The sequence below is a fragment of the Dasypus novemcinctus genome, chromosome 11 (genome assembly GCF_030445035.2).
Source record: "Dasypus novemcinctus isolate mDasNov1 chromosome 11, mDasNov1.1.hap2, whole genome shotgun sequence".
Taxonomy (NCBI): Eukaryota; Metazoa; Chordata; class Mammalia; order Cingulata; family Dasypodidae; genus Dasypus; species Dasypus novemcinctus.
In genome coordinates, this window is record NC_080683.1 from 55,393,815 (window position 1) to 55,421,541 (window position 27,727).

The window sequence follows — 27,727 nt, forward strand, 5'->3', positions numbered from 1 at the left end:
TTCAGCAGCTTAAACATTCTTCTCAAGTGCTCATGCATTTTTTTTTTCAAGGATAAACCACATGTTAGGTCACAAGGTAGGTCTCAATAAATATAAGAAGACTGAGGTGATATAAAGCTTCTTCTCAGATCATAATGGAATGAAACTAGAAATTAATTACAGGCAGGAAAGAGAGAAATTCACAAACACATGGAAGCTGAACAACACATTCCTAAACAATGAGTAGGTCAAAGAAGAAACTAAGTGAAATAAGTGAATAATATTGAAATGAATGAAAGTAAGAACAAAAGTTATCAAAACTTATGGGACAGAGTGAAGGCAGTCTTGACAGGGACATTTATAGTTCTGAATGCCTATATTAAAAGAGAAGAATGAACTAGTAATAAAGATCTAACTATACTGGAGAAACTAGAAAAAGGAACAGCAAACCATTCCCAAAGAAAACAGAAGGAAAGAAACAACAAAGATTAGAGCAGAAATAAATGAAACGGAGAACAAAAAATAAAGAAAATAACAAAACCTAAAGCTGTTTCTCTCAGAAGATCAATAAAATTGACAAACCCTCAGATAGACTAACTTAGAAAAAAAGAGAGAAGATGCAAATAAATAAAATCAGAAACAAAAGGGGAAAGTTATGACGGGCCTTACAGAAATAAAAAGGATCCTAAGAGGATATTTTGACAGACTGTATGCCAATAAATTAAACCACCTAGATGAAAGGGACAAATTCCTAGAAATGCACAAAAAACCCACACTGATGCTATAAGAAATACAAGAAATTAACAAACCAATCACATTTATACAGACTGAATCAGTCATCAAAAATCTCCCAACAAGGTAAGTCCAGGAACAGATGGCTTCACAGGTGAATTCTATTAAGCATTTCAAGAAGAATTTTAAAAATCCTGTTTAAACTCTTCCAAAAAATTGAAGAGGAGGGAAAATTATCCAACATATTTTATGAAGCCAACATCACCTGAATACCAAAGCCAGATAAAGATACTACAAGAGGTATCACATTCTGCAGCTTGACCACAGACCATGTCTCGGATTGTGTACTTTTCTCATTTTCTTGTTTATAAACCTACTCCTTTGCCTACCCTTTAAAAAAAAGATACCACAAGAGAAGAAAATTACCATTCTCTCTAATGAGGAACAAAAGAAAAAATAAGTAAATGGAACCTCCTCAAAATTAAACATTTTTCTCTTGCACCTCAAAGGACTTTGGCAAAAGGACAAAAAGGCAGCCGACTCAATGGGAGAAAATATTTGGCAATCATATATGCAAAAAGGGTTTAATATCCATGATATACAAAAAGATCATATTTCTCAACAATAAAAAGGCAAACACTATCCAATTAAAAAATGGACAAAAGATTTGAAAAGACAATTGTCCAAAGAAGAAATACAAATGGTGAAGAAACACATGAAAAAATGTTCAACATCACTAGCGATTAGGGAAATGCAAATCAAAACTATGAGATACCATTTCATGCCTATTAGACTGGCTATTAAAAAGTTGGAAAACGGTAAATGTTGGAGAGGATGTGGAGAGATAGGAACGCTTATTCACTGTTGGTAGGAATGTAGAATAGTAAAGCCACAGTGGAGGACTGTTTGGCAGTTTCTAAGGAAGTTGACTATAGACTTGCCATCTGACCCAGCAACACCATTATTAGGTATATACCCAGAAGAACTGAGAGCAGAGACATGAACAGACATCTGCACACTGATGTTCCTAGCAGCATTATTCATGGTTGCCAAAACTTGGATACAACCCAGATGTCCATCACCTGATGAATAGGTAAACAAATTGTGGTGCATACACATGATGGAATATCATGTGGCAGAAAGAAGAAATGAAGTCATGAAATGTAAGACAACATGGATGAAGCTGGAGGACATTTTATTGAGTGAAGCAAGCCAGATACAAAAGGACAAATACAATATGTGCTATTATGAACTAAATATATTGTGTAAACTCATGGAGTTAATAATTAGAATACAGGTCACCAGAAAATAGGAGGGTAGAGAATGGAGAGCTAAGGGTGAATCTGTGCAGAATTTGTGAAAAGATTGTAAATCTTTGGAAATGAAGAGAAATGGCTAGAGCACATCATGGTGTTTGTAACTAGCAGTGCTATTGTATGGTTATGACAGTGGTTGAAAAGGAAAGTCTGAGGTCGTGTATATTACTACAAGGAAAGCTAAAAACATGGGACTCTGTAAGATATTAAAACTAATGTAAAACATGAATATGGGTATTATGGCATATATAAGGCTATTTTTACAAAATAAAAATACAAATATACCAAAGAGAAGAAAAAAAATAGCAGATATGTACAGCAGGGGAAGCAGAGAGATTGAGAGGTGAGTTTTGGTTATTTTTTATTATCATTGGAATAATAAAAGTACTCTAAGAATGACTGAAATGATTAATGCAAAAATATGAATACACCAAATACCACTGATTGTACACTTTGGATGGATTTATGTTTGGATGGGTTTATGTTTTATTAATATGTATCAATAGAATTGATTTGTTAAGAAAAAAAATACCACAAAATATCTGCATTGATCTTCAAAGTAATAGTTGAAAACTACATCCACTTTTCTTATATATTTGCTGTCAAGTCAATAAAAATATTTATCAAGTAAAAAAAGAATTCTTTAGGTGCACTTTCTGGAAACCATTCCAATTAGTATCAATATTCAAATACATTTCACCTCTATATTGAGATTCCTTTCTAATGCTACAAAAATGACATCAATCTTCTTCCCAAGGTAATTACGTTCTCTCCCCACAAGCCAGAAGGAAGTAAAAGAGTTCATTTCCTCGTTGCTCCTCAATGCCAAAATTATATTTCAACAACCTCATAGAGTCTAGTATGTTTCCTGGACTGTTTCATGCAGCTGTGATTTCTACGATTCTGCACTTTTATATCATGACTTCTCTCTCAGTGTCCTGTTTGTAATAACTGGTATGTTAGTTCCTAACTTTCTTCATAACACCCAATTCTTGGTCATTTCCATGCCAAGATTTGGGGGACCTTCCAGGAAAATGGCCTCGAGGTAGGCAGACAGAGCCTGAGTCTCACAAAAAGGAGCAGAGAAAGGACAAGAGAGCTGCTTTAGATGTATACAGAAATGGAAAGTCCTCTGTGTTATCTAGGAAGGACAGGAAAGATAAAGAAGCCCAAGAAAAACCATGAGTTGCTTGCCCTTGTGGCTAGAAAGAACATTTGTACTCTGCCCTCAGGGCAAGCAGCCTAGGTGGAACCCCTGGATCACTGCTGCCAATAGACTGGGAGGAGGCATTCCCTGGGAGGAAGAGGGATCTGAGAGTGGGGAGTGGTTTCTTTGTGGTGAGTTTGGCCAGCGAAGCCCCCTTTTAATCTCAGAAGGGACCCAGACCTGACATAGAAAGGGAAGAGGTGGATCTGCTCAGGTAGGCTGTCATGCCCAGCCACCCTGGGGTGAAAGAGGAACTAGATTAGAAAGGGGACAGAGACAGATGCTTAATCAGCAGGACTCTGGCAAACTTAGGAATCTAACCTGCCCAGGGGAAAGTGGGAGGGTAGAGCCTAATAAGCTTTTTGAAGCCTAATGAACTTGTGGAGCCAGTGTAGCTCAATGGAAGAATTCCTGCCCTGAATATACAAGGTGGCTGGTTCAAGTACCAGTGTCCTTAGAGAAGTGATCCAGAGAGTGATTCACTGGGTTATCAGGTTCCCAGCTAATATTTTATGACAGGGAACATATTGATATTTTTGTTTTGTTTTAGGTTTTCTTGGATCTGTTATTTTTTAAAGATTCCTTTTTTTCCCCTCTTATTTTACTCACTAAAACCTGGTACATCACCTGTGGAATACAGGCTGAAAAATGATTGCTAAATGAATACCTATAGCCTAAGAAGCTCTTTAGGAGCCTAAGGCGGAAAGTTGGTTTCCTGGGGGGGTTTGTTGTTGTTGTTGCTGTTTTGTTTGTTTGTTGTGTTTCCCCTTTCTTTGTTTCCTTTTACCTATTTTTTCTATCTAGGTTATTTCTTTTCTTTCCTCCGTTTTTCTATCTTGTTTTCTGTTGTTTTTCTGTCATTCAATCTCATTGTGTTTAGCTTCTAATTTGTTCATTTTATTTTTTCTATTCCACCTTTTCATTCTAATTCCTTTGTACTTCATATCTTTTACTCATGCTAATTATTTATTTTCCTATGCCTTATACAGTTCCTCTTCTACCATTTTTTATTATTACTATTACTGTTTTTCTCTTCATATCTCTTTCCTTTTCTCTGGTCCTAATAATACTTATTTTTCAAGGGAACACAGACAATAGCGAGGAAAGAGAATAAGAGGCACCAACTGTCAAAGAGAAACCTTACCACATACACACACACACATACAAACAACAAAACAATATACTAGAGTAGAAAGAAGAGCTAACCAACCAAGCAAGCCCAGCAAGATAAACAGAAGCCTAGACACTGACAAAAATTTACAAGCCACACTAAGAAATAGGACCTGGGCGAGTCTAATGACAAAAAAAAAAAAAAAAAAAAAAAAAACAGGAGGAAAACAACAACAACAAAAAAACAAAAACAAAAAACAAAACAGGAGGAGATGCAGAATGTGGAACAATTTATCAGAGATGTCCAAATGAATATCATGAATCAACTTAAGTGAAGGAAGAGATTAAGGATATTAAGGCAACAATGGAAAACATACTAAAGAAATTATAAATATTTATAAAAAGATAATGGATATAATGTGATGAATGGCACAATACAGGAAATCAAAAATACAGTGGAAGCACATAACAGCAGATTTGAATAGGCAGAGGAAAGAATCAGTGATGTAGCAGACAGTATATCTGAAATCAGAATAGAACAGATAGATAAAGAGAGAAAAAATCCAGCAGGGATTAGGGACTTGAATGACAACATGAAATGCACAAACATAACGCATTATAAGCATCCCAGAGAGAGAAGAGAAGGGAAAGGGGGCAGAGGAAGTGTTGGAGGAAAATGTGGCTGAAAATTACCCAAATCTTTTGAGGGATATGGACATACATGTCCAGGAAGCACAGTGCACACCAACAGTATAACTCCTAAAAGGCCAACCCCCAAACATATACTTGTCAAATTGTCCAATGCTCAAGACAAAGGGAATAATGAAAGCCACAAGAGAAAACAGATACATCACATACAAGGGAAACTTGATAGAATTAAGTGCTGATTTCTCATCTGAAATTATGGAAGAAAGAAGGCAGTGGTATGACACAGTTAAGGAGCAAAAAGAAAAAACTTCCAGGCAAGCATTCTCCATCCAGCAAAGCTGGCATTGAAAATGAGGGAGAGTTTAAAATATTCACAGAGAAATAGAAATTAAGAGAGTTTATCAACAAGAAACTTGCACTTCAAGAAATATTAAAGGGAGCTCTATAGGTTGAAAGGAAAAAAACAGGAGAGAGTTGGAGCAGAGTATAAGAATAACAAAAAGATAAAAAGAAAATAAAAACAACATATGCCATACATAAACCTAAAGAAAATATGGCTAATGTAAGTAATGTCTTTACAGTAATAACACTGAATGTTAACGGAGTAAACTCTCCAATCAAGCGATACAGATTGGCAGAATGGATAAGGAAATGTGGCCCATCTATATGCTGTCTACAAGAAACTCACCTTAGACCCAGGGGCGCTATACTAATATCGAACAAAATCGACTTTAAATGCAAAACTATTGTAAAAGACAAAGAAGGACACTATATATTAATGAAAGGGGTAATCTATCAAGAAGAAAAAACAATCATAAACATTTATGCACCTAACCAGGGCACCTCAAAATACATGAGGCAAACATTGGAAAACCTAAGGGGAGAAATAAATGCCTCTGCAATGATAGTGGGGGACTTTAATATACCATAATCTCAATTAGACAGAACATCTCAACAGAGGATCAATAAACAGAGACCTTGATTAATATGCTAGAGGATTTAGACCTAATAGACATATACAGACCATTACACCTAAATACAGTGGGATATACATTCTTCTTGAGTGCACGTGAACATTCTCCAAGAGAGACCACAGAACAATTCTTAATGAATTCAGTAAGACTCAAATTAAACAAAGTAATTTCTCTGATCATAATAGAATGAAGCTGAAAATCAGTAAGGGGGAGAGTTCTAGATTAGACACAAAGATTTGTTAAACAACACACTCTTAGACAATCAGTGGGTCAAAGAGGAAATTTCAAAAGAAATCAGTAACTATCTTGAAATATGACAACACATTTCAGAACCTATGAGATGTGGCAAAAGCAGTGCTAAGAGGGAAATTTATAGCCATAAATGCCTATATTAAAAAAGAAGAGCTAAAATCAAAGATCTACCTACATACCTGAAGAAATTGGAAAAACAACAAACTAACCTGAAAATAAGTAGAAAGAAGGAATAACAAAGATTAGAGTGGAGCTAAATGAAATTGAAAATAAGAAAGCACTAGAAAAAATGAACAAGACCAAAAGTTGGTTCTTTAAGAAGATTAATAAAATTGACAAACCCTTAGCTAGACTGAAAGAAAAAAAGAGAGAAGATGCAAATACATAAATTAAGAAACGAAGAAGGGGATATCACCACTGACCCCACAGAAATAAAGAGGATACTTTGAAAAATTGTATGCCAACAAGATGGATAATTTAGAGGAAATGGACAAATTCCTAAAACACACAAGCAGCCTACATCAACCAAGGAAAAATCTGATAAACTCAACAGACCAGTCACAAGGAAGGAGATTGATTTAGTAATCAAAAGCCTCCTAACTAAGAAGAGTAGAGGACCAGATGGCTTGACAGGTGAATTCTCCCCAACATTCTGGAAAGAACTAACACCAAGCTTGCTTAAACTCTTCCAAAAAATAGAAGTGGAGGTAACATTGCCTAATTCATTCTATGATGCCAACATCACCCTACTACCAAAGCCAAACAAAGACACCACAAGAAAGGATAACTACAGACCAATCTCCCAAAAAAACTTAGATGCTAAAATCCTCAACAAAATACTTGCTAATCATATTCATCAATGCATCAGATGAATTACATATCGTGACCAAGTGGGTATCACGCCTAGTATGCAAGGATGATTCAACATTAGAAAATCAATGCAATATAGCACATAAACAGATCAAAAGAAAAATAATCACATGATCATCTCTATAGATGCAGAAAAAGCATATGACAAAATATGGCACCCTTTCCTGATAACTCTTCAAAAATAGGAATAGAAGGAAACTTCAACAAGATAAAGGATATATAAGAAAAACCCATAGCTAACATCACATTCAATGGGGAAATCCTACAAGCTTTCCCTCTAAGATCTGGAGTAAGACAAAGATGTCCACTGTCACTGCTCTTATTTAATATTGCATTAGAAGTACTTGCTCAAGCACTTAGGCAAGAGAAAGATATAAAAAGCATCCAAAACTGGAAAGGAAGTAGTAAAAATTTCACTATTTGCAGATGACCTGGACCCTATACTTGGAAAGCCCTGAGAAATCTACAACAAAGCTTCTAGAGCTTATAAATGAGTTCAGTAAATTGGCAGGTTATAAGATCAATGTGCAAAATCAGTAGCATTTCTGTACACCAATAATGAGCAATCTGAGGAGGAAACCAAGAAAAAAGTTCCATTTACAATAGCAAACAAAAGAAACAAAACCTAGGAATAAATTTAAGATGTAAATGACAAATGCAGAAAACTACACAACACTGTTAAAGGAAACCAAAGAAGACCTAAGTAAATGGGAGACTATTCACTGTTCACGGATAGGAAGACTAAGTGTCGTAAGATGTCTATCCTACCCAAACTGATTTACAGATTTTATACAATCCCAATAAAAATTATCACAGCATTTTTTACTGAATTAGAAAAGCTAACTATGAAATTTATTTGGAAAGGCAAGGTGCCCCAAATAGCCAATGACATATTGAAAAAGAAAAATGAAATTAGAGGGATCACACTACCTGACTTTAAAACATACTACAAACCTATAGTGGTCAAAACTGCATGGTATTGGCAGAAGGATAGACATACAGACCAATGGAACAGAACTGAGAATTCTGATACAGATCCTTGCATATACAATCAACTGATGGTGTTCCTCTCTCATTCTTTTGTATACTGATATCCAATTCTCCAAGCACGTTTGTTGAAGAGGCCATTCTTTCCCAGTTAAGTGGGCTTAGTGGCCTTGTTGAATATCAGTTGACTGTATATGCAAGGATAAAATGATGTTATTTAGCACAATTTTAAAAATTTACTGCAATTCAGAACTGCATTACAGTTCTAAAAGTGTTTAAAAGTTAGGGAGAAAAACTTCTTCAAATTTTTTGATTCCTAATTCTTTGTATTATAAGAAAATGGCTCAAGAACTTCATTCCCAATGTACAGATCTGTAATAAGGAAGCCAATCTAAAAATCAACAATAAAAATATGCCTAAATATTCCATTTAAAACAATTGTTGTCAGAAGACATCAGCACTTCCTCAGGAGATACTTGAAGGTTAGAGAAGATATAATAAAACTACTATGGCTCCCAGCACCCTGTTTCAATCAAAGAACATATTTTCTCTGTTTGACATAGTGGAATTGACATAAGATTCCTTTTTTAAAAAGGTTTATAAGGGGAAAAAAAGGTTAGATAAGCAGTGATATAAAGGGTTTATCTATGTAAAAAAATTATTAACCTGATTGCAAATGACATTTATAATTACTTTGTTTTGTCTAAAACACTCTAAGAAAAAAAATTAAAATAAAATAAAATAAAAAATAACAAAATATTCTAAGTATTAATATCTTTGGGAGATATATTAGCAGAAATTTTTTAAAAATTCCATTTAGCCCACCAACTTGAAACAATGGGTTATCTATGCCTCAAGAAAGTTCCCTTTCAAACAGCTATTAAGGGGATTTACATACCATAGTATAGAAGCTATTTTTATTACAATATTATGAATATATTTTCATGTATCATGTAGGCATTTATAAAATGAAACATCTTTTGAAAAATTCCTTTAACTTTAAAAACCAGTATGGAAAATGGTTGGAGAAAAAACTGAAACACAGAAAGAACTATCAGCAGATGCATGGATAAATAGATTGTACCCTATCCATATAACGGAGTACTTTTCAACAATAAAGAATGAACTATGGATGGATCTCAAAATGAATAGGCTGAGAAAAGAAGACAGACAAAAGTACATACTGTATTATTCCAATTATATAAAACTCGAGAATATACAAGCTAATCTATACTGATAGAAAGCAAATTAGTGGTTGTTTGGGAGGTGAAAGGTGAAAGAAAGGAGGTATAGATTACAATGGGGCATGAGGAACTGTTTGAAAATGAAGGTTGTTTTCACTATCTTAACTGTGGTGACTACTTCATGGATGTATATAAGTGCCAAAACTTCAAAATGTATATTTTAAATATGTGCAGTTTATTATAAGCCAATTATACTTCAATAACTGCTTCAGAAAAAGCCAGACATGTCGATTTTAAGGATATAGACATTCTTAAAGAAGAATGCATAAAAAGCCTCATCATAAATTTTTAGATTATTTCAAAACATAAACCTCCATAGAATATACTGAAACAGAAAATATATAAGTTTATGTTATTACCTTACAACTTTTGGAGCCTGAGAACTTTCAATTCCTTTAAAACAAACTTTTTTGACATGATCTCCTGAACTAGGGCCAGTAACAGACTTTTTTTCTTCTAAGAAGAAATCACGGAATGACTTGGATGAAACTGAATGGAGAGAAGATGCCCTATAAAGAAAACAAAGATCATGTTATCACATCCATTTTTTAAAAGGTCACTGTTGGAAATCACAAGGGGACAATGGGAAGAGTGTACACCAAAAATTTTACTACAATATTATATAGTTATGTTTTTCAATATAATGTTGGATTCTTGTAAACTAATGAAAACTATGTCACTAAAAAAGGCAATCAATACTGACATTGGGGATGACTAGATGTTGAAATTAGCAGGCAATGATATTAAAATATCTACTGTAACTATGTTCTAGGTAATAAGGGGAAATATGTTCAGAAGGAATTAAAGAATAAACTTAGCAGAGGAAAAGAAACCATAAAAAAGAACAAACTTGAAATTCATGAAATGTTTATATAATATTTGAAAAGCAAAATTCACTGAAGGGACCTAGCATAATGGAGAAGAGTTAACTTGAACATAGATCAATGGAAATCAATGCATCAAAATAAGACAGGCTACTGAAAAACGTTTAAGAGAGGCAGAGTGACTTATGGGGTAATATCAATACCACATGTGTAATGGAGCCTCAGAAGGAGACAATGGAAATACAGCAGAACAAATTATTAAAAAAAAACAATGGTCAAACATTTCCCAAATTTGGTGGAAGATATAAATGTAGGGTCAAGAATTTTAGCAAACTCCCAAGATGGTAAACACAAAGAAAACCACACCTAGGCATGTCATAAGCAAACTACTGAAAAACAAAGATAGGAAAATATCTTGAAAGAAGCTACAAAAATACAGTACCATACATAAAGGGCAACAACAGTGTGAAACCACTAGTTAATTCCCAGAAACACTTATGGCCAGAAGTTAGTGGAATGGCATCTTTAATGTTATAAAAGGGTTAAAAAAGAAACACCAACCCAGAATTCTATGTTCAGTGAAAAGATCCATCAAAAAGGCAGGCAAAATAAAGACATTTTCAGATAACCTCAAATTAGATAATTCAATGCCAACACCAGAAAGGAAAACACCAAAAATAGTAAGCAGATGGATAAATGTAAAATAATATTTTTAGTCTAATTTCAATGATGTACATATTAATTACTTAATATAAAAAAATATATATTTTGTATATAGATGCAAAAATTAAGACAACTATATTATAAAGAATAAGGAGGGTAGACGGCTCCTTGTGGTGCAAGGAATTATATCGTACATGAAGAGGTACAATATTATTCAGTCTTAGCACACTGAAAAGTTAGTGTATATTATATTCCCTAGAGTATACAGTAAGAAACAATACAAAGAAGTAAAGCTAAAAAGCCAGTAGAAAGGGAAAATTTTAGGGGTATTTATTAGGTTTATAGAATAAAAATTTTAAAAACAAATATAAGACTGTATCAAACATGAACTTTATTGTAAACAATGGACTATAGTGAATTGTCCAATTATAAAAAATGCTTTTTCATGAATTGTAACAACTGTAACTACACTCATGTAAGGTATTAATAATAGGGTGGGGAAACGGACTTGGCCCAGTGGTTAGGGTGTCCGTCTACCACATGGGAGGTCTGTGGTTCAAACCCCGGGCCTCCTTGACCTGTGTGGAGCTGGCCCATGCGCAGTGCTGATGTGCGCAAGGAGTGCCCTGCCATGCAGGGGTGTCCCCCGCGTAGGTAAGCCCCACACGCAAGGAGTGCGCCCCATAAGGAGAGCCGCCCAGTGTGAAAGAAAGTGCAGCCTGCCCAGGAATGGCGCCGCCCACACTTCCCATGCCGCTAACGACAACAGAAGCGGACAAAGAAACAAGACGCAGCAAATAGACACAGAGAACAGACAACCGGGGGGAGGGGGGGATAAATAAATAAATAAATAAATCTTAAAAAAAAAAAATAGGGTGGCATATGGGAACTCTGAATTTTATGCATAATTTTTCTATAAAAGTATAATTTCTCTAATTAAAACACACACACACACACAACCCACAGAATCCACACACACCCCCAAAAAAATCAAATGGAAAAGTTAAAATAGAAATCTAAAACTATTCAATGAACAAAAAACCTTATAACAAGCCTCCACTCCCAGAAAAATAAAAGAGAAACAGAAATGAAAAACAGATGAGAAAAACTGTAAAATAGTAGACCTAAACCCAACCATTTCAATAATCACATTAAATGTATACAGATTAAACACTCTAATTAGAGATTGCCAAAATGGATTTCTAAAATAGCAAGATCCTACCTAGCATGTACTACATAATAGACACAAACTTTAAATAAACAGATAGGTTTCAAGTAAATGGATGAAAAGCTTTCAAATTGTTCAGCATAAGATGGATTGAGTGTCAATATGAATAGAGGATAGACTTTGAGAAAAAGCATAGCACCAGTGATGACTACCTTCATATTTTTAAAGGGTCAATTCATGAGCAATACATAGTGATAACATAACATAAAATGAGTAACACAATATATGTGTTATGGGTGTATAACCAGAGCTTCAAAAGAAAGCAAAAATTGATAAAACTTTTACATACCACTGTTGAGTGTTTAGTGGTATCCACTAAAAATTAATACATGTATATTCCATGACCCAATAATTCTATTCCTAGTTATATATCCAATAGAAATGCAAAAATATGTTCACCAAAGGCATGAATTAAATTTTCACAGCAACACTAATCCTAACAGCCAAAGGTTGAAGCTACTTAAATGCCAGAAAAAGTTAAATGAATAATGGAATACTAGACATTATTCATCAAAATATGAATTTCATAAATATGTTGAGCAAAATAAACCAGACACACTACATGATTCCATTTATATAAAATACAAGAATAGGAAAAATTAATCTATGGCAAAAAAAAAGTCAAGACAGTGGAGGAGAACAGAAATCAGGATAGTGGATTGGTGGGAGGGTGACAGAGAATGGAAGGTAGCAAGAGGTGCTTCTGAGATGCTAGTAATTTCACTTATTGATCTGGATACTAATTACACAAATGTGTTCAGCTTGTGAAAATTCAAGAACTGTATACTTAGGATATCTGTATTTCTAAGAATATGTGTCAGTAAACATTATTTAAAAACCTAATTTCACATGAATAGAATGGAAGGGATGAAAACTAAGTTGATCTAAAACATACAAAATTAATCATTCCCAACATAGTTGAAGTACTTTGAGAATTAGGGAAGAGAGGAATGTATATTAGAATATCCATCAAAACACAGGCAAAACATTAAAAATCAGCTATATAAACTAATTTAGTTTCCAAAGATCTCAAACCCTAAGATTTTTACAGTACCAGAATCTTTCTGTTCAACTATCAATGTTGTATTTACAATCAAGAATGCAAAAATGACTTGAAGTACAGCAATTAGGGTTAGAGACACGGGCTCTGTTGCTAGGTTGTCTGGGTTCAAATTCTGGCTCTGTCACATACCAGCTATGACTTGTAAAGTGACAAAAAGTGTGCTTCAGTTTCCTCATTTATAAAATGGGGATACAGTACATAGAAGACCCTTCATCATAAGGGTTGGTATGAGGATTAAATGTTAATTTACAGTAAAATATTTTAAAAGTGCCTAGAACAGAACTGCTATATAAATCAAGTATTACCTATAATTTTTCATAGCACTTTATAAAATGTACTTATTTTGATTGATGAGGGAAAAAAAAAAGACAATGAGGACATGGAAATTCTGACAAGAAGAGATATAATCAGTTAATAGGCTATATCTCCTTCCTAAAGTCTGACTCCAAAAAATTAATTTAAAAAGATGCCGTTTTAGAATTCCAGTTATTTTGTACAACAGAGCTACACTGTATCCCTAAAGTCATTTCAGAAACCTTAACATTGCCAAAATTATGAATAAACCATTGCCTAGTCTAATTTTAATTTTTCCATCACAATTACATAGAAAACAAAGTGGCTATGTTAACAAATGAACAAAAATGCTAGCCACATAAATCCTGCCCCACAAAAAAAAAAAAACAACCCATGCTTCAAAGAAGCCATAAAATCCATACCCATATTAAGTTTATAAACTATTTTGTAGCAGTTCATAAAAAAGGAAGTCCTTCTAAATCTCTACGTTGTCTAAACAGTACATTTGTACCTGATTCCAACCTAACCAAACCATATTTGCAAAGCACTTTTACGTGTATCATTTAATTTAACCCTTACAACAATCCTGAAAGATAAATATTTAATGGACGAGTAAAACCAAGGTGCAGGTATCTCAGGGACTCCAGTATCCACAGAGATAAATAGCAGAACTGGGATCCAAACCCAATTCTTAGGACCACAGAACTCATCCTTTGCCATCTAGTCCACCATTCCCTTCGGTGAGAAATCAAGACAACAATTCTTATAAAAAGACAAAGGTATCACAGATGGAAAGAAAACAATGATGATTCACATTTTACTTTGTTAAAGTAAGAGCTAAGCAGTTATTCATAACAATTACCAGCTAAAAATTTTTCAAATTTCCATTGATTTAAAAATGATTAAATCAATATAAATGGCCTAACATCAGACTTTTCCAAATAAAAGAAATAATCACCAAATTTTAATACATGCTAAGGAAATCATGTGAACATATTACAAATTAAGTTACACCTTAATAATAATGGTGAACATTTAATAATTTGACTATTATAATGTTGAATGTGTTCCATATATTAATTCGATTTAATATTCTACCCATGAAGTAGGTACTATAACTATTCCCATTTTGTGGACAAGGGAATTAAACACGGAAAGATTTAATAACTGATCTAAGTTCACATTGCTACTAAGCAACAGACACAAGATTTAAACTCAGGCAGGCTCATTTCATACCCAGGCATAATCACTATAGTCTACTGCTGTGTTCACAATTAAAGTCATTTTACTGTAATAAAATCTTAAATAGCATGAGGGAAATTTTCTATATAAATTTGTCATACTGAAGTACTGTTAAAAATATTTCTTCCAAAGGAACTAATCTGACTTTATCACAAAAATTTCCCCCAAACATACATGTACACAGAACACAAAAATCACATACACATAAAAAAGAGGCACTCCCTATTTCCTTAACAACCCCTTCCTTCCTCCAAACACATTTGAAGGTTTCTATTGACAAACAAATTAAATATAGTATAAGGTACAGTGCATCATAAATCATCTAAAAACACTCTTCTGGGAAATATTCTTACCAGAAAATCTGTTGAATGTCTCCTATAAGAAACTAATTTCCCTAAATACAGAAGCAGCACAGCTACCTATATAAAAAGCACAAGTTATCAGATTCACTCTAGTGGTAATTTGGAAACACCCAGATGTGGTAAATGATACATAACCTAAGAAGCTTTTTTTTTTTAAAGTTAGTTAGGATAACATCTTCTTAAGAAAAAATATAGGTAAGAGTGCTTACAAAATATCGTAAATTCACATGTCCATCAGTTATGCTTAGTGGTTACCTATTAAATGGCTTATGCACATTTTTAAAACTTAGTTCTATTATTCTTTCCACTGATCATGCCATAATTTGAAACAATGTCTGACTTCCCATGATTTTACTTTCCTACCTCTTGGGCTCCTGTCATTTTCCATCTTAGCAGCCAGGAAAACCTTATGAAGAAGCATTTATAGACATCTGTATCCAAACAAATATTAACCAGGATTTTGTTCCTTAGCTAAAGCAGTCATGAAATTTTTGTTTTAACAAATACAACTTATGGCTCTAAAAAGTTAAATTGAAATTACATTATATGGAAGTTTACCATTTAATTTTTAAAATTATATATATAGCTCTAAATGGAATTTGGAAGAATTCATATTCATACATCAAGCCAGGCCACAAATACTGTGGATTCTTCCACTAGAGATGACTGGTGAAAGTGTATTATTTCTCCAAGCAAAACATTTGATAATGAAAAGTGGCCAACTCCCATATACACTTAGTATTTTCATGTTAGTTTTCAAAATCAACTGGTTAGAACTTCATTCTAATGGCAGAACCAATTATCTTTAATATTTTTCATTGCCATACCTAACTACAAGCAGCAGGAGTACAGCCACATACTGGGAGTTATGACTAGGTGAACAAATGTGTGAACAGACTAGTGAAAATCCTTACTAAAATCATAAAGAGACCCAGAGAACTAAATGGCGATTTGCTAATGAATTGCATATTATCTTAATTTGAAGATGAACAAAGAGTAAAAGCACCTTATAAAGAAGTAAAATCACATTAGATGATTCTTCAGGATGATAAAGATGCACCTTTGAAAGCATTTAAAACAACTTTTAGAAAAATCATCATAGTAATAAATCAAATTCAAATGCTAGTTTAAGATTAATATCTCTACTTTTTTCAAAGCAAAGTTTAAATTCTTCCAACTTTTTCTTTTAAACCAACACTTAGAAAGGATGTTCTAAAGAAACCAAAGCTTTTCCATTTTTACTTTCCCCATATTACTATGAAATTCAGAACATTGGATATTTTAAAAAGGGGAGTGGAGGGGAGGGGACGGAAGGGGAAGAGAGGGGAGGGGAGGCAAGAGAATCCTAACAAGCTCCCCAGGGTGAGGGGGGTAGGGGAAGGAAAGCAGTAACATTTAAAGAATTGGGAATCAAAATGGCATTAGACTTCCAAATAGCAATGAGAAGAAGAAAAAGAATAAACTTTCCAAGTGACTTCCAAAATAGAATCCTGTTCCAATTCATCAGTCAGAAATGAAGGTGAGAATAAAAATATTTTCATATATATACAATCTCCAAAGATGTATGTCCTATACATCTGATAATAATAAATTTTACTTGTGTCAAATAGCTAGGTTATGGTATCCAGTTGATTGGTCAAACATTGGTCTAAATGTTGCTTTAGAGCAGAGGTTCTTAACCAGGGTTTAAGATTTCAGGGTCTGTAGCTTGAATTGAAAAAAATCAACTTACCTTTATTTTCTCTGACCACTACTAAAATCTAGCGTTTCCTTCACTTATGCATGTATGCAATAAGTTACACTGGAATTCACTTTATATCATATTACAGTTGTCACATGTCTTGAAAAATCGCTTACACTCACCCATATTTTGAAATTACGGTAGTTGTAAGACCCAGCGCTAGCTGAGTGCCTTAAAACTATGTGCTGCTACATTCTGAGAAGCGGTCTGTGATTTTCACCTGACTGAAAGAGGTTCATGTAACAAAAAAGGTTAAGAACTGCCTTAGAGGTATTTTAGACGTGTGATTAGCATTTACAATCAGTTGCCTTTAAGTAGAAGAAATTATCCTCGATAATGTGGTAGGCATTAAAAACAAAGGACTGAGATTTCCAAACGGAAGAACAAATTCTGCTTCAAGACCACACCATCCTCTCCTCTCTTAGTTCCCAGCCTGCTGGCCTCCCTATGAATTTTGGACAAGTAAGAACATACCATGCATTCCCTGGTTTGGGGGCTTTTGAAGGTGCATTTGAAACTGTTTCCATGGTATTCATTCCTGAATTGCTTTCTTTGGTAGTCATTGCAATCATTTTCCGTTGCTTCTGAGAAAGTTTAATTCCATGAGAAATCATTTTACTAGAAATTAAATTAAACCAATTAGTATTAATATCTGCTTAATGATTATTAAATAAATATATTGTTTTCTATTTATTTGGTGTGATTTTACTATTATTAAATCCAAATGGTCATGTTTCAATAGTTACAGTATCAGTTTATATTATCAATGATCAAGTAATACTACACATGAACTCTTCTATTAATATACTCTCATACTTTTGAAGTGGCAAACAGTCTTCCATCACAAGCCTTAAATGTTTCACTTTTCCTTAGAAACAGGCCATAACAATAATTTTAGAAGCATATTTCTGATGTGTAATACAAGGATCTGAACTAAAAACTCAACTCAACCTTTAGCACACATTTAAAAAATAATGTTATAGGGTTAAATTACTTAGAAAAAAGCTTATAATTAACTCTAACATCAAAAACAGAAAAATAATGGGGAAGAGGTCAAGTGAAGGTACAATTCTTTAGAGGAGAAATGTAATGCAACATGCTCTTTCATTTTGTATGATTTTTTTAACCAACCCCAAATTTGTCTTTGGTGTAGCTCCACATTTTTGTCTACTTTCTTCAATTTCCATGATAGTTCTCAGATCCATGACAGGAGGGCTGACAGGACTAAAAGATGCACACAAGTTACCTTATAAAGCACTCATTTACCCATAAAAGCCAATCCCCAAACTTCTCTAAAAACTGAAAATTATATATAAGATTGACAATGAGAGTATAATTTAGGTCTATTTCATTAGCTGTGGCCAACCTCAAAAGTGATGTTTTGAATGAAAGTTACTTTTGTGTATAAACATAAATAACAACTGAAATGCGTCCAAAGTCATGTTAAGTATAACTGAAACTCTTAATTAAAAAACAAAAACCAAGCAATAGAATCTTATCTAACTTGGACAGAAGAACTAACTCATCAAAGTACAAATCAAATTTGTACTCATCCATTAGAATAAATGGAGCTTGAAAATTGTATTCTTTTTTTTAAAACAAATCTTAATACTGTTTACTATTAATGAAAACTGCCATCTACTAAAACCTTTGTAAATACTTCACAATATCAGAGTCCGGAGGTGGTTGTACCATAGGGAAAAAAAATCCTACACTCTTTAGAAACAATTTTTGATGTGATACAGCTAAAAATAAGACATATTATATATGAAAGGATAACCTGTTTTCTTTATTTTCTTTCCTCACAAAGAAATTCTATTTATTGTCCCAGCTAGTCAATACTTCACAATAAATGTAGAAATGTTTATGTTTATATTGGGAATGCTTATCACATATTGCTAAGCACTGTCAATGGGCAATATACTAAAATAGTGTCAACCTATATGATTTTATTGCAAGTTATTCTTAAAGCATGTATAAAAAATATTCTAGCAATAACAATTGGAAGATAACTCTTCTAGGTGATGCCCACATATTACATATACCCTAATTGTTAACTTAAAAAGCCAAATAATTTGAAACTAATTTCTATACTATCTTTAGACCACAAAGATACATAAACTGGGATATCATAATCATTGTCTCAACTGTACAAAATACAGTGTATTTCAAAAAGTTGCACAAATGCAACTGAGCAATGTGAATATTAACTTTTAAAAATTTTTGAAAATATTACACAAAGTATTTATTAGCATTTATTAAATATGAGGGGAAAGGAGGGAGAGGGGGAAAGAGAAATTATTAGCATGATATCTGCATGCTGCATTTCTCGTTTTAATATAAGAATGAAAAATACCTTGGCCCAGATTATAGTATAATTAATTAGTCAATTAATACTTTTAGCCTGTTATCAACCATAGTAGGTACATAAAGATGGAGCATAGGCTCAATAAGCACTTTGAAAGAATACAACTATATTCCAATTATATCTACTTCAGTTTTAAAAACTGACTTTTCCAAATAAAACTATGTCAAAAATTATAGGCAAGTTAAAAGGTAGTATAATAACATTAAATGAATACATCCTGAATATTAATTCTGAATAACAACACATTTTTGTGAGATCTTACCCCTTAATGTGCTGAAAAAGATGAAATAAACAATAATATAAATGGCAAAATGGTCTTCCTAATACTATCCAAGAAAAAAATGGCTGATACCAAGTCACAATAAACACATATTATATAATATTTGGCAGTATGCACTGATGACAATATAAAGGCAACTAATTTTTGCCTGGAAAATGTAGCCCTTGTATTCACTTAGGAAATTTCTTGTTTATCAGAAATTTATATTGCAATTTTAAAAACTTGTATCACTGAAAATTTTCATTTGACTATTAGGTATTAAAAAAAAAAGAATCCCACCTGAAAGACCCAGTAACCCAATTGGAAGAGGTGATATTATCAATTCTGCTACTGGGAATAGGCTGTGGAGCAGATATTTTAAGTACTGGTGATTTTTCCCAGGGTTTTAAATCTTCCCTAGAATATGGAGTAGGTGTACCATTAAGACATGGTTTAACTTTCCCCTGAAAAAAAAATAATAAAAATATTATTAGTTAGTAATAGTAGGCATCTAGCATTACAGATAACACATAATTAGTTCTTAATAAATATTGGTTAAGTTGAAATTTTAGACAGTAAAATCTTATGACAATAATCATTCAGCATTTTCAATTCATATTCTACTCTAAATTTAGTGCCTTAACCAATTTTCAAACCACATTTGTTACTACTGGCAGATTAATGTGAGCTTTAGGAATAATGTTAATGAAAGCTGTTTGAATAAAATATGAAGCAGTAACTTCAAATTAACATCTATGATTTCAGTATAAACAAAATGAAAGTTTGGAATAATATGTCATAATAATTTTTAAATAAAATTTCACTTTATTAAATATAATAGTATATTAAAGCAGCAGTAAGAAATACACTTAATACTAGGAATTTCAAAATTTCCATCAGGAAAAAATCTGTGTAGGCTTGGAAGCACAAATGGCTGTGACAATAGGGTCTTAAAAAAGGAACTCTGTAGCAGCATTATTCACAAACAGTCAAAAGGTTGAGGCAACCCAAAAGTTTAAATATAGCATTATTCACTCCAAATATAATTAAATACCCAAATTCTCAAATATACCAACGCTTCAAAATATAAATGCCATTACTATTGTATTCTTAGTTTGGAATACCACTTCTTACTTTCTACAGTATCTAAATTGCAAATACATAAAAAGTAATGATAAATCAATTATTTGGGACTTACAATGTATAAATATGAAATTTACGGTAAGCACTACATAAAGGTGGGATATGGAGTATATAAGAACATAGTATAGGTATGCTATTGAAGTTGTTATCAAACCAAAGGAGTTTGTTACAGATTTAAGATGTTAAATTTAAGCCCCACATGATTCTATGAAGTGTGAATGTGTTAATGTGGTCCTTGGGTGTTATCTCAGTGGGTAGAGACCCATACAATAATTAACAAAATGTCGAAATGCTGGATTCCCATCCTGGGTAGTCCTGCTAAGTTCTCAAATAGAGTGACAAGAATCTCTAGATTACATAAGCAGTGCCAATAAAGAAAACAGGCCAATACAACAAGCCCACTAAGTTAATGCTTCTAGGTATGAGCCTTGTTCTTGTAAAATTGAAAACTTACCCTAATAATGCCTATTGCCTGAGAGTAACCTACTGAAAACTTCCTTATGGCCTCTATCTAAGCCAAACTTAGCATATAAACTCAATATGTTTCCCCAGCATGGGACATGATTCCCAGGTATGAGCCTCCCCGGCACAGAGGGATTAATAACAAGAGCCAACCAACAATGAATTTGGAAAAACACCTTGACCAAAAGGGGGAGACATTAAATACAAAGGAGTTCTTGCAGCTAGATTTCAAAGTGAGTTGGGAGGTCATTCCAGAGGTTATACTTATATATGTCTCAGGCAGATTTCACTAATTGCCACTGTAAACAAAGTCTCAAACGGGTACTCACAAGGGTTCTGGAGACATCCAGACACTATAGGCAAGGCACACAACTCCATGAAATCGACACCCTGTCAGTGGGTCTTATCATGGAATATATGATGACCTGTTTCCCCAATTTACCAGAATTAGACTCTGAAGAACCATAGAAATGGATCTTCTACCCTTTTATATAAATCTATAATTAGCACTATACCCATTAAAGGTATGTACCAGAGACTTAAATCTCTGGTCTGCTCATATGCCAGTTAAAGTCCTGCATCTCAGCAGAGTTGCAGCCAACACCTATTCTCCAGTTGCCCAGAACAACTAATGGAATGATGATGATGGACAACCCCCATCCACAAAAAACAAAGAATATCTGCAACTGCAAGCAACTTGGTTCCTTCCATCTGCCCCATAACATCTAAGCCCCTCTCCATCTGAATCAGAGCAGGCATCACCATCCAAAACCCTCAAGACTGAGGAATGAACAAACATAAGGGGGAATGCAACAATGGACCAAAATAGACATTATTATTATTAGAGTTAACAGAAGAATTTGTAACATAGTTATAAAGATATTGGTTATCAGAGGTTTCGAGGGGAGGGGAAGGGAAGAATATGTAGAACATAGGGCATTTTTAGAACACTGGAATTGTTCTGTATGATATTGCAATAAAGGATACAGGCCATTACATATTTTGTCAAAACCTATCAAATTTATGCTGCAAAGTATAAACTATAATGTAAACCATACACCTTGGTTAGTAGCAATGCTTAGACATTTATTCATCAATTGTAACAAATGTATCACATTAATGTAAGATGCTATCAAAGGGGAATATGTGAGGGGGAATGGGTGAGGTGTATGGGCATCCCCTATGCTTTCTATGTAATTTTTCTGTAAACTGAAACTTCTTTAAAAATGAAGTTTATTATATGAAAAAAAAACATTAAAAAATTTAGGGACGCGGACTTGGACCAATGGATAGGGCATCTGCCTACCACATGGGAGGTCCACAGTTCAAAGCCTGGGCCTCCTTGACCGGTGTGGAGCTGGCCCATGTGTAGTGCTGACGGGTGCAAGGAGTGCCATGCCACACAGGGGTGTCCCCTGCGTAGGGAAGCCCCACGCGCAAGGAGTGCACCCCATAAGGAGAGCTGCCCAGTGCAAAAGAAAGTGCAGCCTGCCCAAGAATGGCACCGCACATGGAGAGCTGATACAACAAGATGACACAATGAAAAGAAACACAGATTCCCAGTGCTGCTGATAAGGATAGAAGCAGTCACAGAAGAACACAAAGAGAGCAGACAATGGGGGCGGGGGAGGGGAGAGGGGAGAAGGGGAGAGAAATAAATAAAAAAATAAATTAAAAAAAAATTTAAGTTCCACAGTATTCACATAGAAAATATTAGAAAAATATGCACCGAAAAAGAAGGGATTCTATGGGATTCAGTACAAAATAGACAGAGAGTAGAAAAGACATTTCTCTAAAGAAGATATACAAGTGGCCAATAAGCACATGAAAGATACTCAATATCATTAGCCATTAAGGAAATGCAAATCAAAACCACAATGAGATATCACCTCACACCCACTAGAATGCTTATTATTTATAAAGGGAAAACAACAAGTGCTGATGAATATGTGGAGAAATGGGAACCTAAACATTGTGGATGGGCACAGAGAATGGTGTATTCACTGTGGGAAGCATTTGGCAGTTCCTCAGAAGGTTAAATATAGAATTAACTATATGACCTAGCAATCCCTCTTCTAAGTGTATAACCAAAGGAAATGAAAGCATAGTCTTAGGTGGATATTTGAACACCAATGTTCATAGCGGCATTATTTACAAAAGTCAAAAGGTGGAAACAACCCAAGTATCCACCAACAGAAGAATGTATAAGCAAAATGTAATTTATCCATCAATGGAATGTTCAGCCCTAAAAAGGAATGAAGTTTTGATATATGTTACTACATGGATGAATCTTACAGATATTATTTTGAGTGAAATAAGTCAGAAAACAAAGGGACAGATATTTATGATTCTGCTTACGTGAAATAATTAGAATATGTAAATTCAAAGAACAGAAAGTAGAGTACAGGTTACCAGGGCTGGGTGAGAAGGCAGAACTGGGAGCTAATGTATAATGGGGGCAGGGTTTCTGTTTGGGGTGATAGGAATGTTCTGGTAACAGATAGCAGTGGGGGTAGCACACACTGTATGATTAATCCCACTGAATTGTACGCTTGGGAGTAGTTGAAATGGGAAAGTTCATGTTGTATATGTTCCACATTAAAAAAGAGAGAGAGAGAGATTAGCAAGACAATAACGTCTAAAGGCAATACATTGTCCCAGACTGGATCTAATAATGGAGGAAAAATGCCCAAAAAGGACATTATTGGGACATACAAAAAACTTGATAAATAAATGTTAAATCTCCTGAACATGATAACTATACTTAAGGTAGTTACATAAATGGATGCCCTTGTTTTTTAGGAAATGTAAATGGAATTATTAAGTGTACAAAGAGCATAAGGATACCTAGATAGATAGATAGTAGGTAGACAGGCAGGCAGGCAGACTAATATGCCAAACATTAAAATTTGGTGGATCTGAGTATTTGGGTAGGAAGTATGTTGAAGTTCCCTATAAGGGGTTTGTATTATTTTTGCAACTGTCCTGTAAATTGGAAGTTATTTCAAAATGAAGTTTAAAAAAAGGATGGTGGGAAGCTAGTACAAAAAGACAATCAAACCAATTTAAATTGGGCAAAGTACTTGAATAGACATTTCTCCAAAGAAGATATACAAATAGACAAGGAGATGAAAAAAATGTTCAGTAACAGGAAACCTCTCAAAGCCACAATGAGATACCACTTCACATCCCCTAGGATGGCTATTATTATTTTTTTTAATGGAAAATAAGTGTTGGTGAGGATGTGGAGAAATTGGAACTCTTATGCACTGCTGGTGGGAATGTAAAAGGGTGCAGCCATTGTGGAAAACAATTTGGTGGTTCCTCAAGAAGTTAAACACAGAATTAGCATATGACCCAGCAATTCCACTTTTGGGTATATACACCAAAGAAATGAAAGCAGGGACACAGACATTTATATATCAAAAGTCACAGCACCATTATTCACAATAGCCAAAAGGCAGAAACAACCCAAATGTCCATTGACAGATGAATGAATAAAAAAAAACGTGGTATACATCCATGCAATGGTAAACTATACAGCCATAAAAAGGAATGATACACGCTACAACATGGATGAACCTTAAAAACATTATGAACATGGATGAACCTTAAAAACATCATGCTAAATGAAGTTAGACACAAAAGGACAATTACTGCATATTCCACTTCTGTGAAATACCCAGAATAAGCAAATTCAGAGACAGAAAGTAGATTAGAGATTACCAAGGGCAGGAAAGGGGGAGACACTACAGAGTTACTGCTTAATGAGTAAAAAAGTTTGTTTTCTGTAAGAAAAAATTTTAGTAATGGAAGGTGGTATTGATAGCACAACAATGTAATAGTAATGTCACTGAATTGTACACTTAAAAATAGTTAATATAGCAAAACTTAAGTTAAATATATATATTACCACAATTTAAAAAGGGGGGGGAACCTTATAACTATTGCCATTACAATAGATCAAGAGAGTGATCAAAGGGTATTGCCACTGCTGAGAAATATGTTCTATAATTGCAAGACATTTATGTTTTATTCCCAATCTTCCTTTTTTCTTTTTTCAATCTTCTTTTAAACTTCAGTTGTCTTGCTGACCAACTTTAAGACTAATATGAATTGTCCCAAATCATCCCTACATTAAAAAAAAAAAATTTCAATCCTTGAGGCTTAGAAGACTCAAAGATGAAAGACAAATTTCCATCATCTCTCAAATTTCTAGATGTTCGATTATGTTTTGTAGATGTATAGGAGCTAAAGAGAAATGACTCGACCTCTAATAAATTAGACATTTTTTCCCTGGAATATAAATGCTAAGAGTTGTCTAAAAATTGGATTCTCCAGAGTTGACAAGGCTAAGAATACTGCAGCTTAAAGTCAATTATGCTAGATTAGGAGAAGAACGCAATCATTCCAGATTGTTTTCTCTAGTCATACTGTAGAAGAAATAGACAATGCAGAATTTGGAATTAGGCTTATTTTTGAAATAATTTTCTTTGACAAATATTAATTGATATTTCACAAAATAAGTTTCATTTAAATTAAACTGTAGACATATTTTTTCAATGTCTACATTGTCATATTTTCTATCAATATTACATTTTAGTATTAGAAGACATAAAGTTATAAAGGATTCAAAACTTCCATTAACTCTTAAAAACTAGAAATGTTATACAAATTTCAGAGAACTAATACTATATATTATGTGTCATTAATCCCTTTCTTATAAATCAGCCAGGAGAATATTAAAGTTAGAGTAAAAATAATGAAAAACTAAAGATAAGCTGTCTATGAAGTTAAGGAAACAGTACTTTAATTAGCAAATAAAAAACAAACCTCGATCTTATCTGAATGAAATCCTGTTGTGAAATCAGGGGACTGTAAATCTCTAGGACTACCCATTCCTGCATAGCTTCCTTCAGAGTCTGATGTCAACAGCTCTGGAAGAGATTCCACAGAATTGGTCTTACCAGACTTTAATAATCCTAAAATGTGGAATAAAAAAAAAAATCTTTTAACACACATGCACTATACTCAATAAATCAAATAAAAAGTTAAAAGCCTCCATTTATCCAGATTAAATAACAGTAAGTTATAGTCTTTCCTCCAAAATCTTAATCATGCAAGGCAATTGGAAGAAATCAGTTTAAGTGAAAAACTGAAATGGATGATATTTTAAAACAAGTTTTATTAATTTCAGTTATACAAAGGTCTATGCAGCCCATGAACGGCAGAGTTGGCCCCATTCTGGAGAAGCCAAATGTAGCCCATTTGAGGGTTTTTGCTTCTGCATAAAATATCTTTCTGTTGATTGAGAGAGACAGTTTTTAATTAACTTATCACGTGAATCAAGAGGGTGGTAATGAAACGTGTATACCATTTCTTCTCTTAGGCAGTCTAAATACTGCCTTCCTGCCACCCCCAGTTTTCAGGTGCAATGGCATAGAAGAGTTATTTCAAGTGTCTACTGAATAAATAGGTAAACTTTTGCTTAGGTTCAGGTTTTCATTTTCAAACATTAGATTCTAAATGAATTAACAAAATTAGAAAACATATTATATGTCTTTTTAGCCTGCAATTAACTGTTAAATCATTATCTGCTTTGGCCACAGAAAGAATGGTATAGCTAGAAGAATAAGGAACTGGAAACAAGGGTCTAATTTCTACTTGTCTGTCACTAACTCTAATCATTTACGCTTTCTAAGCTTGTTTCCTCATATTTGAATTAAATGTACTTGATAACAGTAACTATCACATTTTGTAACCTCTAACCCTCTGTTATTGGACAGTGTTCTTTCTAAAAAGGTAAACTTATCCAGTCACACAGTGCTTTAAAAATCCATCAACAGCCACCCATGGCCTTCAGAATAAAATCCAAATTTCTTAGTTTGGTATACAAAATCCCCCAAATTCTGATGCCTGCAACCTTTCTCCTATCTCCATATACCTCAATACAGCTGAACCATGTTGAACTATATGCAAAAGAAATGTGCAGGTCTTTCTATTGCCCCTTTGTTTAATATGTCTACCTGACTCCTTTACTTGGTTAACTTCTCTTCATTTTTCAAGATCCAGCTCAAGTATCATTTTCTTCCAAGAGATCTGCCCTGATCATCTCAGAGGAGTTCGGGCATTGTGCCTGTTTTGCTTGCCGTGAACTTCAATCAGAGTACTTACCATATCACATTTTAACTTTCTGTAGTCTCCAAAGAGAAAGACAAATTCCTATTTCATTATCTGTTATATGAAACAGATAATGAACAGAGATCAAAGAACAGAATTGGAAATACATCCTGAAACACTTTCCACTAACCTGTAGATGGTGGACTCTGAATAACATCTGAAAGGTTATAACCTCCAGAACTATCTGAACGCCTACGTGGTTTCTTTTTTGCTTTTGTTTTTGCCTTCTTGAGCATAGTTTCCCTAAGAAAAAGCAAACATAAGAGTAATTTTTTAAAAATAAAATAGAGAAGAAACAGCAGAACAATGTAATTTTTTAATTAATTTTTTAAAATTTTTAATGAAGATTTAGATTACATAAATGTTACATAAAAAACATAAAGGATTCCCATATGCTCCACTCCCTTCCTTTCTCACATCAACAACATCCCTTATTAGTGGTACATTTGTTATTAATACAACTATAATCACATATTGAGGCATTGCTACTACCTATGGATTAAAGTTTACACTCTCTCCTGCACAATTTTGTAGGTTATGACAAAATAAACAACCATGCATTTTGGTCATTAAAATGTA

At 33.8% G+C, this 27,727-nt stretch overlaps 1 protein-coding gene across 2 annotated transcripts in view; it reads right to left on the bottom strand.

Moving 5' to 3' along the window:
• IBTK (inhibitor of Bruton tyrosine kinase) overlaps nucleotides 1-27,727 on the bottom strand; it is an 87,253-nt gene that overhangs the window by 9,710 nt on the left and 49,816 nt on the right. For both annotated transcript variants that reach the window (XM_004462590.3, XM_004462589.3), the window contains exons 21-26: nucleotides 27,279-27,391; nucleotides 25,802-25,950; nucleotides 19,664-19,827; nucleotides 17,868-17,960; nucleotides 17,211-17,354; nucleotides 9,679-9,828 (exon numbers count right to left, since the gene is read on the bottom strand). In XM_004462590.3, coding sequence (XP_004462647.1) covers nucleotides 9,679-9,828; nucleotides 17,211-17,354; nucleotides 17,868-17,960; nucleotides 19,664-19,827; nucleotides 25,802-25,950; nucleotides 27,279-27,391 — 813 coding nt within the window. The remainder of the gene's footprint in view (nucleotides 1-9,678; nucleotides 9,829-17,210; nucleotides 17,355-17,867; nucleotides 17,961-19,663; nucleotides 19,828-25,801; nucleotides 25,951-27,278; nucleotides 27,392-27,727) is intronic.